Source organism: Dictyostelium discoideum (genome assembly GCF_000004695.1).
Source record: "Dictyostelium discoideum AX4 chromosome 3 chromosome, whole genome shotgun sequence".
Taxonomy (NCBI): domain Eukaryota; phylum Evosea; class Eumycetozoa; order Dictyosteliales; family Dictyosteliaceae; genus Dictyostelium; species Dictyostelium discoideum.
In genome coordinates, this window is record NC_007089.4 from 3,060,081 (window position 1) to 3,072,866 (window position 12,786).

Below are 12,786 nucleotides of genomic sequence, written 5' to 3' on the forward strand. Positions count from 1 at the left end.
GTGGTGAGTTCCAGTGTTTGCTAAATCTTTCGAGTTGTAGGGAGATGATGTTTTTGAATTTTTTTATTTGTTCGTTGTTGGTTGCTTTTTTTTCTTGTCTGATTAGTTTGTATATGTTGTTTTTTGTTCTTTCCCAGGCTGCTGTTTGAGTTTTCTTTAGTTCGTGTACTAGTAGTTGTTTTCTTAAGTTTTTGAGTGTTATTCCTTCGTGGATTTTCTTGTTTCTTCTTCTCCAGATGTTTTCGCAAATAATGGCTATGGCGTTGGCTGTTAATGGAATGTCTAGTCTGTTGAAGATTTCTATTCCCCAATTGATTCTGGATCCTCCAGATTTTTCTTGAATGTAGTTGATGCACTCTTGAGTTTCTTTAATGTGTGATTTGCATTTGAAGAAGATGTGTTCTGAGGTTTCCTGTTCGTTACACCAGATGCAAGGGGCGTTGTGGATCTTTGGAAGAGCTTTAAGAGCTAATCTCCATAGGAGGTCTCTTCTTTTCAAGTTGACTATTTTCCTGATTTATTTTAAAATGGACAGGAGCAAAAAAAACGAAGTTTCATCAAAAATGCCTGGATGGCTCAGTAGGCAGAGCGAGCGGCTGTTAACCGCTAGGTCCATGGTTCGATCCCATGTCTAGGCGAAAATTTTGAAGCTCGAAAAAAATAAATCACAGGTTCAATTCCCGAAAAAACAGAAAACTAGAAAAAATCTCATTCAAAACTTCCATACAAACAAAAAACAATTCTCTTTATTAGATAATTTTTTAAATAAAAAATAAAAAAATAACTTTTTTAAAATTTTTTTTAAATAATGAAATTGTTAAAATGAGGGTAAAAATATTTATTTTAATATTTCAAAAGATTAAATTATTTATTTTTTCTATTTTTTTTAATTTTTTTTTTTTTTTTTTTTTTTTTTTCAATAAAAGGTATTTTATAACATCAAGGATTAGCCACCTTTCGATATTCTTTCAATTATGTCATGTTAGTAAATTAAAAGGTTAATTTTTTATTTTATTTTAAAATTTTTAAATTTCCCAAACCCATCAAAGTATTTCATGACGAAAGCATTTAATGAAAAGTTGAATTGCTTAAAAAATTAATAAATTGATTTTCATTATTTTTTCACATTAACTAATTTTCAAAGATTAATGTGATAAAAAAAAATTATTTTTTTAATTTCCCAAACCTTTAAAAGCATTTCATGATGAAAAGTCAAATCTAACCCACCAAAACACAAATTCTTTGAAAATATTTCAAGTGTTTTTTTTTTTTTTTTTTTTTTTTAAAAAAAAAAAAGAAATAAAAAAGATTTTTATTTTTCAAAAAAAAAAAAATAAAAAAAAAAAAAAAAAAAAAAATTGAAATCAACCAACTGTTTCATTTTTTTTATAAATAAACCAATCACCAAAAAAAAATAAAAAAAATTAAAAAAATTAAAAAAATTAAAAATAGCATACATTAAATTTTAAATAATTGAAAATAAATAAATAACAACCATTGTTGTTTTTAAACAAAAAAAAAAAAAATAATAATAATAAAAAACTAAACTAAAAAGAAATGGAAGGACCATTAATTTTAGTTTTAGTAAAATTTTTTTTAAAGTTTATTGCTTATTTATTTTCTTTATTAGCCATACCTATTACACTTTATTCAATAGTTTTAAATGTATTGTATCATTTTTTTAATTTTTTTTTTTTTATCCTCACAAAAACCCCACAAAAACCACTAACTTTTTTTTTTTTTTTTTTTTTTTATTTTCAGAAAATATTAAAATATGATTGTAAAGATAGTCCAGGAGGGCATTTTTTAATATTTATACCAAGAATAATTTTGGTAATACCATTTTTCTTTTCATTCCCATTATTAGCATATTTATATGGATGGCTAGTTGATAAAGCAATTCAAGGTGCAGTTTATGTACCATTTGTAATTGCAATTGGATTTTTATTTGCAATAGTAATTGGTTATTGGTTCACAAGATCAATGAGTTTATTTAAAGATTCAATTAGTAAAATGAAAATAACGTAAATATATATTTATAAAGAAGAAAAAAAAAAAAAAAAAAAAAGAATAATTACTAACCCATTTCAAAAATAAAGTGGAGATGAAAGTTATTTTAAAGGACTTGGAGAAAGTCTTTTAGATATTGGTGCAGTATTTGCATTTTTTATATCAATTATTACAATAGTTAGAATTCCATTCATGTTAATGGCATTAGCAAAAAGAAGTACTTTTGAGTATGATAAAAAGTCAATTAGAAAGAATTTATTCATTCATATGTTTTTAATCATTTTTGATATTTTATCATTACCTTCACTATTAATTGTTTTATTAACAATTTTAAGAGCTGGTTCATTATTTTCAAAAATTAAAAAAGTAAGTTTTTATATTATTTTTATTTATTTATCAATTGGTTCCAAAAAAATATTATTATTATTATTATTTTTTATTTTTTTTCTAATCATTTTTTTATTAATTATCAAAAAAAGGATTATTCAACACCATGGAGAATATGTTTTAATTTAAATCTTAGATTAGAAATTTTAAAAAATGCAATAATTGTTTTCTTAGAATTTGGAGTAATGTTATTAAGTTTTGTTTTAATTTTAGCACCATGGAGAATTCCAACTGCAATTAAAGAATTTAAAAAAGGTAAATCTCAAGGTGAAAAATTTGGACAATACTTTGTTGAAGAATTAAATGCATTAGTAGATTTAGGTGTAATTTTAATATGTACACCATTACTTGTTACTCTTTATAGAATACCTGTATTAATTCATAAATTTCGTAGAAATGATGTTGTAAGTATTAATTATTCTTATTATTATTATTATTATTATTAAAATTTACAATAGAATTAATTTATTAATTTAACTTTTTTTATACAAAAAGACAAATGCAAGAGAAAGAAGAATTGAAGCATTATTTCAAACATTATTTATTATAGTTGATTTCTTTATATTATTATTTTCAATATTTATATTGATTACAATTTATAGAGTACCAAGAACCATTAGAAAGATTTTAGATTCACCACATAGATATTATGAAAAGATTACAATTCAATTCTTAAAGATTTGGGCAGATGTACCATTCTTGTTTATGGGATTAATTGTAACTATTTTATTATGGAGAGCACCATTTATGTATACTCAAATGTATAGAGCAACCACTAAAAGAGATAGAAGATCAATTATTAAACGTCATTTCCTTTGGTTATGGATTGATATTTTAGATTTACCATTTGTTTTAAGTAGTTTCATTATCTTATTAACATTATGGAGATCCTATGCATTCGTTTGTGGTTTCATTACAATGGATACTCGTAAAAAGCAAAGAATATTCGTTATTAAACAAATCTTTTATTGGTTTATGGATATACCAACTTTTATTGGTCTATTATTAATTACTATCACAATTTATAGATTACCAAAAACCATAAAATTATTAAGAAGTTATTTTAAATATACAAATTTTGATATGGATTTATCAAAAGTTAATTCCTCCTCTTCAAATACCTCAAATACTTCTAGAAGAGATGCATATACTTTTGAAGATTCACAAATACCACCAATACCATCAGAAGAAGAAAATGAAGATAATCCAACACCAGTAATTCAAAATAATCAATCAAAATCAAATAGTAATAATAATAATAATAATAATAATAATAATTTAGAAATTGAAGAAGAAAGATTTTCATCTTGGCGTAAAGTTGTATTAAGTCAATTATTTTTATTATTAATTGATATACCATTCCCAATATTAATCTTAATGACAATGTGGAGATTACCAATTTTAATTAAGAGATTAAAAGAAATTAATGATCCAATTAGAAAATATTCATTAAGAAGATTATTAATTTTAAGATATGTTTTATTGACATTTTTAGATTTGCTTTGTTTGGTACCAACATTATTTATATTGTTAACAGGTTGGAGAATACCATCATTCATATCAATGGTAAAGCAATACCAACGTGGTGACAATGAACATAGATTACTTGGTTTACTATTTTGGGATACTCTAGTCGATATACCATTTGTATTGATGGGTTTAATTACAATACCATTCCTTTGGAGAGGTCCATTTTTAATTAAAACCATTTTCATCAAACGTGAATGTAAAACCGATAAAGAAGCAAGAATAATGGCAGCAAAATATTTGGGTGTATGTTTATTGGATTTGGTAATATTCTTGGAATTAATTATAATCACTTGTACAATGTGGAGATTTAAAACTTTTATTAAAACATTTAAAGATGAATTAAAAAGAAGAGAAACTGATAGATCATCACATAAATTCTTTCAAACTATTTGTTTCTTTTATTCAACATCAATCACTTGTATTATCATTGTAGTTGATATTTGGAAATCTATTCAAATTTTAATCATTTGTTTATTCATTAAACAAATTGCACCACTTTATAGAGCAATTAAAACCAAAATTGCAGAAACACCAGATTTCACATTGGCTGATACTTTGAAAATTATAGATTACTATTTCCTTCATACTCTTATGGATGTACCACATGTTTTCTTAATACCAATTAAATTATTGGCTTTCCCATTCCTACCAATTCATTTATATTTAAAGTATAGAATTAAAGCAAAACAAAATGAACAAAGAAAATTACAATTGGAAAAGCAACGTGAAGAAATTCAAATTCATATTCAAAGACAATATGATAATTTGGATAATGATTTACCAATTATACCAATACCAAATAATCCAACATTGGTTAAAGATGAAGATTTAATTGAAACATCTACTACAATGTCATTTATTCATTATCCAATACTTTGGTTACATGATACTTCAAAAGAATTATTAAATTATTATGAATTGGATAAATTCTTTATAATTAATATGTTTGGATTAGGTTTAATAGTAATTAATGAACTTTCATTGATTGTTGTATTGGTAAATTGTTTATACATGTTTTTGGTTACACTTGGTTCACCAGCATGGAGAGGTACAATGGAAAAATATGGTTGGGATGCATTGGGTAAAGCTTCAGGTCCAATGGTGATTTTCGAATATATTACAGTGGTATTACAAGCTTTATTATTCCCAATATTCATTTTAATTCAAATTGCAATCGTACTATTACCAACTCTATTGGCACTTGGTTTTTATCCATCACCAAATCTCGATTTCGTTCAATATTGGAAAGGTTTCTTTAGTGAACGTTCTTTCTGGAGAGAGGCTTCCCAATTTTCAAGTGGAGTTTGGGTGGCTCAAGCATTTTGGTTCTTGGTTTGTGTTGTATCTTGGCATGTAACATTTAAAGTCGCTAAAAAACATATACCAATTTTCTCACCATGGAAATCATATTATTGGTTAGTAAAGAAAGTATTCCATGGTAGAATTTGGTTCTGCTATAGATGGTTATTGGTTCAAGGTACTAGAGTTTGTTATAAATTAAGAAGAGCTTGTTTAATTGGTGAATTGTTAATGTTCCCATTATTCATCATTTGGACTTGTTGGTCATTCATTATACCAATTGTAACAAAGATTTATTATATTTTCATTGCTTCTGGTATCATTTCATTAGGTTTAATAGTTATTGCTTATAAAGTTGTAAAAGAGAATTGGAATGATAAAGCTGCCAATGGTGGTCAAGATGGTGGTGCTGATAAGAATCAATTATTAATGAATCTACAATCGGTAGAATGTGAATTGCCAGAAAGTGGTGGTATAGTATTTAAATTCCAAGCTAATAAATCATATGATCAATCGTTAATTCAAATTAAAGATGCACGTCTTTCAATTGAAGGTGAATCACTTTGGGAGGCAATCTATCAAATTGTTGGTAAAACTAAAGTTAGAGCGGCATTAATGGTAGTTGGTTATCCAATCTCTTTGGTACCAATGTTTTTAGATGTTGATCAAGTTAATCAAACTACTCAAAATTTGGATGATTCTGGTAGAACTCAAAGAACATGTTCTTTCCAATTAAAAATTGGTATTGAAGGTAGTAAATTCTTAATGAAAAAGAAATTAATTACAAGATTATTAAATCAAATTAGAGAAATTAATAATCAACCATTCGAAATTGTAATTGAATATGGTAAAAAGAATTTTGGTTGGGAAAAACATGGAAATATACTTAAATTTAAAACTTCTGTTACAACATTATTTGATAATACAATTAATTCAATTAATAATTATGAAAGTTATTTTGATAATAATAATAATATTCGTTTAAATGATATTGGTACACCATCTTATAATAATAATAATAATAATAATAGATTATCTCCAATAGCTCCAGCCAGAAATAATACCTCATCAAGTGTTAGAAATGCAAGAAATAGTGTTGAAATTCAAAGAAGTCATTATACCATAAATAATGATGAAATTGATCCTGAACAAATTGAAATTTTAAGACAAATCCAACTTGAGAATGAAAAAAGAAAACAACAACAAAAACAACAACAACAACAACAACAACAACAACAACAAGAAGAAAATGAAAATAAACAAGAACAAGAACAAGAACAAGAACATCAACAAGAACAAGAACATGAACAAGAACAAGGACTTGAAGAGCAAGAGCAAGAACAAATTAGTCCAGTGGTTGAATCAACATCATCATCATCATCATCCCAATCACCAATTGAATCATCAATTCAACCAGTGGTTCAAGAACAATCAATTACTATGGATGATTATATTTTAGATGATGGTCAAGATACTGAAGAATTTTATAAAAGTTTAGATAAAAGTAATAATGTGTAAATTAGTAAAAAAAAAAAAAAAAAAAAAGATAAAAAAATAATTCAAAATAACAATTTAGCTTTATATTTATTTATCTATTTAATATATAACCATAAAAAAATAAATTATTAATACTGTTATATATTAATATTGAATTATTTTTTTTTTTTTTATAATTTTATTTTTTTAAAAACTTTTTTTTTTAGTTGATGAAGCAAATTCAAAAAAAAGAACTACATCTACAACAACAACACCTACAAAATTAAGAAAAAGAAATATGAAAAAATAACAACAATTGTTTTAAATACTCTTTATCTCTTTCTTCTGTATTTCTAAGTGTACTTAATTTTTTAAAAATTGTTTTTTTAATTTTTATTTGTTTCTTAAAAAAAAAAGAAAGAAAGAAATAAATTATATTATTTTATTGGTATATTATTATTATTTTTTTTATTTTTTTTATTTTTTTATTTTTTTATAAAATTGATTCAAATAATTTAATTGCTTCTTTTGGAGCTGTTTTTTTAATTACAATTGAAAAATGACAATGATTATTAGTTTCATAACCGTTATTTGTTAAAATGATTGGCCAATTTTTTAATTTTGATTCTAATAAAAGGTCATTTGGTGGAAGGAATCTAACTTGACCTTTAATGACTTCACAAAGGTCAAAACATTTATCAAATGATTTCATATTGAATTTTTCGCACATAACTCTAATTATGGATTGGCAATTATCTGATGCAGTTACTTTAACAGATTTATAAGAATCATTTCTAAAATAAATTTTAATAACTTCACTACCAGAACCGGTTAAACCTTTAATTGGACTTTCTACATATGGCGATGATTGCAATTGTACCATTTTTGAATTTGCATTTGGTTGTTGTGATATGAAATATTGATTGGAACTATTTTTTGATTCTTCATGGTGATGTTGTAAAATTGATTTTATAGCATGTTGATATTCTTCTTTTTTTTGATCTTGCTCTTTTTTAACTTCTAATAGGGTAGCTTCGGAATTTGATATTCTTCCTTCTGCAACGTCAACCATTTCTTTTTGGAACCAAGATTGTGCTCTATCCAATGAAGTGAATCCATTATTATCTTTTAAATTAATATTTGCACCTTGTCTAATTAACCAAAGTGCTAAAATATCGTATCTACCAGTTACCAATGAATGAAGTGGTGTCCAACCTCTATCGTCTTGAACATTAATATCACATCCTCTAGATACTAATAGTTCCAATACTTGTTTATGTCCTCTTGAGGATGCAATATGAATTGGACATGTACCTTTTTCATACTCTCTCATATTAATATCAACACCACAATCAATCATTTCTCTAACTTTTTTAACATCATTATTTGAAACTCCTTTAAATAAATCATAATCATATTTTTCAATTCTATAATTACTTTTGATTTTATTAGTTGATGATGATGTCATTGGACTATAACTTGAATTACTAATCATTTTATTATTATTTATTTTTTTTTTTATTTTTTTTTTTATAACAAAAGATATATTTAATTTTATTAAAAGAAAAAAAAAAATTATTTATTTTATTTTTATTATTTATTATTTACTATTTTTTTTTATTATTTATTATTATTTTTTTTTTTTTTAAATTATTATTTTTGTTTAAAAAAAAAAAAAAAAAATTATAGTGAAATTTAATACTATTGTGTTTATATGGATTCAATTTGAAGAAGGTGATTTAAATTTTTAAATGGTTAATTTATTTTCTTCATTCAAATAGAAAAAAAATACAAAAAAAAAATATAAATAATAAATAATTATTTTTAATTTATTTTTGTATTTTTTTTTTTTTTTAAACATTTTGTTAAAATTTGATTATCAAAGATAAGAATTGTAGATTGAAAAAAACAACTAAATTTGGATTACATTCACACACTTTTCAAAAAATATATATAAAACAACACCAACACACAGTGATACAATAGAAACTATATGATTAATGTGTGGTAATTTTTTTTTTTTTTTTTTTTTTTTTTTTTTATAATTATTATTATTGTTATATTTACAACCCACTTCACAATTTTTTGACACAGTGGGTGTGTGTGTATGAAAGTGTGTATATATATGCTAATTGGTGTTCGGTTTAATTTTTCTTTTCTTTTTATTATAATATTTTTTTTTTTTTTTTTTTTTTTTTTTTTTTTTTTTATTTATTTGTTAAGATTATCGCCAACTGATGTTTTTACTTTATTCATTTTTCTTTAAAATGAAAAAAAAAAAATAATATTAATAATTAACTAATTTAATAATTAAACTGGGATATTTTTAGTATAATTTAATTGAATGGAGTTATTATTTTTTTTTTTTTAGCAAAGGTGACCAAAAAAAAAAAAACAAAATTAAAATCAAAACAAAGTATGGCGTCACATTGTACATTTCACTAGATATTTTGAAAAACTGATTTTTTTTTTATTTTTTTATTTATTTTTGAATAAAAAAAAAAAAAAAAAAAGAAAATTCATGATCAAAAAAAAAAAAAAAAAAAAAGAAAAAAGAAGAGGCACTGTTTCTTCATTCTTTTTTCTTTTATTGTTTTTATTTTAATAAAAAAAAAAAAAAGGTCAATTAATCATTTAATTTTATTAAACAATATTTACTTATATTAGAATTAAAAAAAAAAAAAAAAAAAAAATAATAAAAATGAAATTTACAATTGAAATTGATGACAATTATATTAAAAATTTTATAACATTTAGTGGTTTAGCAATTGTCGCATATGCATACAAGAATTATAATAAAGAAGAATTAAATGAAAAATTAAATAATGCAAAAACTAGTTTTTATAAGATAGCAAAAAGATATTTCCCATCAAAATTTAAATCAATTGAAAAAGAAATTAATGATGAAGTTACTGCAATTATTGCTGAAAATTTCCCACCAATGGAAGGTGTTGAAAATCAATATGAAATTCCAAAAATTGGAAAAGATACAAAAACAATTTTAAATCATTTACAAAAAATTCATGATAAAGATATTAATCCTGGTATGTTTTTTTTTTATTTTTATTATTAATTATTATTATTATTTTTATTATTAATTATTAAATAATTAAATTGAAAAAAAAAAAAAAAAAAGATGATGGTAAATTATTTGCATATTGTTATCCAACAAATAAAAAACATGAAGATGTTGTATTGAAATCATATGAGATGTTTGTGCATTTGAATGCATTAAATCCATTAGCATTTCAAAGTTTAAGAAGAATGGAAGTTGAAGTTGTACAAATGGCAATTAAAATGTTAAATGGTGGAAATGAAGCTAGAGGTACAATGACTACAGGTGGCACAGAGAGTATATTGATGGCAATGAAAGCCTATAGAGATAGAGGATATGAAGTCGATGGTATTAGAGAACCAGAGGTAGTTTTACCAATTTCAGCACATCCAGCATTTGAAAAGGCTGCAAAATATTTTGGAATTAAAACTAGATATGTTCAATCTGTGGATCCAGTGAGTGATTTAGTGGATTTAAAAGAATATGAATCAAAAATCAATAGAAATACCATACTATTAGTTGCATCAGCTCCACAATATCCTCATGGATTAATGGATCCAATCGAGTCAATTGGTAAATTGGCAGAGAAATATAGAAAACCATTTCATGTTGATGCTTGTATTGGTGGTTTCTTTTTACCATGGTTAGAGAAATTAGGTTATCCAATTCCATGTAAATTTGATTTTCGTGTTCCATCAGTCACATCGATTAGTGCTGATATTCACAAATATGGCTATGCAACAAAGGGTTCATCAGTTTTGTTATTCTCTTCTAATGAATATCGTAAATATCAATTCATTGCCTATACTCAATGGCCAGGTGGCTTATTCGTCTCTCCATCAATGTTGGGAACTCGTTCAGGTGGCAATATAGCAGCTGCTTGGTCATCTTTAGTCTCGATGGGTGAGAACGGATTCATGGAATATGTTGATAAAATTATGAAAACCTCAATTGCAATTCAAAAAGGTATCGTCTCATTACCATTGGGTAACGTTGAAATTATTGGTTCAAATCCTGTAATGTCAATCATTTCATTGAGATCTAAAGTTGTCAATATTCATGCGGTTGCAGACTCTATGGAAAAACATTTCTCTTGGAAACTTGAAAGACAACATAGACCAAATAGTATTCATATGACTTTAACACCATCTCATATTGGTATTGAAAAGGTTTTCTTGGAAAATTTGAAATTCTCAATTCAAGAAGTTATGGCTGATCCAAATTTAAGTAAAAAAGGTTCTGCTGCTATGTATAATGGTATCAATAATATACCTTTAACTGCAATAGCTGATGATTTCTTAATTGAATTTTTATCAAAAACTTATTCAACTTAAAAATAAAAAATAAAAATAATTAAATCTATATTAATAAATCTTATTTTTTTTAAAAAAAAAAAATCATAAAAATATTCCCTTCTCTAACAATTTGGAAAAAATTATTAAATTCTAAAAATAAACTTTTTTATTGAAAAAAAAAAAAAATAAAATAAAAAAAAAAAAAAAAACAGAATGGTGACATTCACTTTTATTATATTTTATATCATTTTGTATATTTTTGAGTGCTATATTTATCTATATTAAATTCATATTAAAAGTAAATCATTATTATAAATGAAAAAAAAATGAAAATTTTTTAATGCCATATTTAATATTTTTTGTGAATAAAATTGGGTTATAAAGATTTTTTTTTTTTTATTTTTTATTTTTTTTTTTTTTTTTTTTTTTTTGATTTTTGGGGTCAAAATTTTTTTTTTTTTTTTTAGATTTTTTTTTTTTTTTTTTTTTTTTTTTTTTTCATTTATTATATAATTTGTTTATTTATAGTTATACAAATACTCTATTTTTAGTTTATTTTCTTTCTTTGCTATCTCTTATTATAAAAAAAAAAAAAAAAAAAAAAAAAAAAAAATTAGTACTTTTTTAGAAAATCAAGATTAAAAAAAGAGAAAAAAAAAAAAAAAAAAAAATATAAAAAAAAACATAAAACATAAAACAAAAAAGAAACCAATATAATGAATTGAAGAAAAAAAAAAAAAAAAAAAAAAGAGATAGATAATAAAATGGAAGAAAAAACTACAGTTTCAATTATAAATGAAGAAGGTGGCAATATTGACGAAAAAGAAAAATGTATTAATAATAACACAAATGATAATAAAAATAAAAATGAAAATGAAAATGAAAATGAAAATGAAAATGAAAATGAAAATGAAAATGAAAATAAAAATGAAAATGAAAATGAAAATGAAAATGAAAATGAAAATGAAGATGAAGAATTAGTCGAAATTGATGAAAAGGTTAATAATAATAATAATAATATAGTCAATAGTTTAGAGAATGTTCAATTAGATGATACAGATGTAACAAAAGTAGAACAAAGACAATCAATGTGGATTGGTTCACAACCTGCTAAAAAAGAAAGAGAAGCACCAAGAATTTCAACTTCATCAAATCTTAGACAATCTTCAAATGATTTAAATTCTTCAGGAGGTACTAATACTCCAAAAACACCAAGATCAACAACTCCACCACAAAATGAAAATTCATGTAATACTACTGCTACCACTACTACCATTACTACTTCTGTAACAACAACACCAACACCAACAACAACACCAGCAACAACAACAACATCATCAAGTTTATCATCATGGTGGAATGGATTAAGTTTTAAATTAAGAACTCCACCAACAACACCATCAAATTCACAAATATTTACACCAACATTATTAAATGAACAACAGGATGAGGTTGAGGATCAAATATTTACACATTCAGCAATTGATTCAGCAACTAAAATCGTTAGAGAGGGTTATTTAAATAAGCAAGGTCATCTAAGAAAGAATTGGTTATGTAGATATTTCATATTGACTGAAACCTCATTAGAGTATTATAAAGACAAAGGTAGAGAATTCTTAAATAGAATTCCATTGAGCGAATGTTCAATAACAATGGCAGAAATTGAAATAAAGAAATCACTATGCTTCAAGATCACTCATAATCCTACGAAAAGACCATTTTATTTATTCTCCA

At 23.9% G+C, this 12,786-nt stretch overlaps 4 protein-coding genes and 1 non-coding gene across 5 annotated transcripts in view; 4 read left to right on the forward strand and 1 right to left on the reverse strand.

Annotated features, from left to right (window-relative positions):
* Window positions 1-251: 251 nt before the first annotated feature.
* DDB_G0280375 (hypothetical protein) lies at window positions 252-7,012 on the forward strand (the record flags this gene model as incomplete). The annotated part of the gene is made up of 7 exons (XM_636196.2): window positions 252-285; window positions 1,631-1,665; window positions 1,762-2,024; window positions 2,100-2,376; window positions 2,490-2,801; window positions 2,893-6,740; window positions 6,955-7,012. The coding sequence occupies 7 exons, from the start codon at window positions 252-254 to the stop codon at window positions 7,010-7,012; spliced, it is 4,827 nt and encodes a 1,608-aa protein (XP_641288.2).
* On the forward strand, window positions 566-638 carry tRNA-Asn-GUU-12. The gene has a single exon. It is a non-coding gene; the product is annotated as a tRNA-Asn (tRNA).
* Window positions 7,013-7,195: 183 nt separating the features above from the next.
* Window positions 7,196-8,197, reverse strand: DDB_G0280181 (ankyrin repeat-containing protein; the record flags this gene model as incomplete). The annotated part of the gene is made up of 1 exon (XM_636197.1): window positions 7,196-8,197. The coding sequence occupies one exon, from the start codon at window positions 8,195-8,197 to the stop codon at window positions 7,196-7,198; it is 1,002 nt and encodes a 333-aa protein (XP_641289.1).
* A 1,206-nt stretch (window positions 8,198-9,403) lies between these two features.
* On the forward strand, window positions 9,404-11,091 carry sglB (sphingosine-1-phosphate lyase; the record flags this gene model as incomplete). Its single annotated transcript, XM_636198.1, has 2 exons — window positions 9,404-9,746; window positions 9,839-11,091. 2 exons carry the CDS (start codon window positions 9,404-9,406, stop codon window positions 11,089-11,091), a joined length of 1,596 nt encoding a protein of 531 aa, XP_641290.1.
* Window positions 11,092-11,816: 725 nt separating this feature from the next.
* DDB_G0280377 (hypothetical protein) overlaps window positions 11,817-12,786 on the forward strand; it is a gene marked incomplete at both ends in the record, with an annotated part of 2,549 nt that continues 1,579 nt past the window's right edge. The window contains one exon of the mRNA XM_636199.2: window positions 11,817-12,786. This exon is cut by the window's right edge and continues 734 nt beyond it. Within this exon, the coding sequence (XP_641291.2) occupies window positions 11,817-12,786 (970 nt within the window).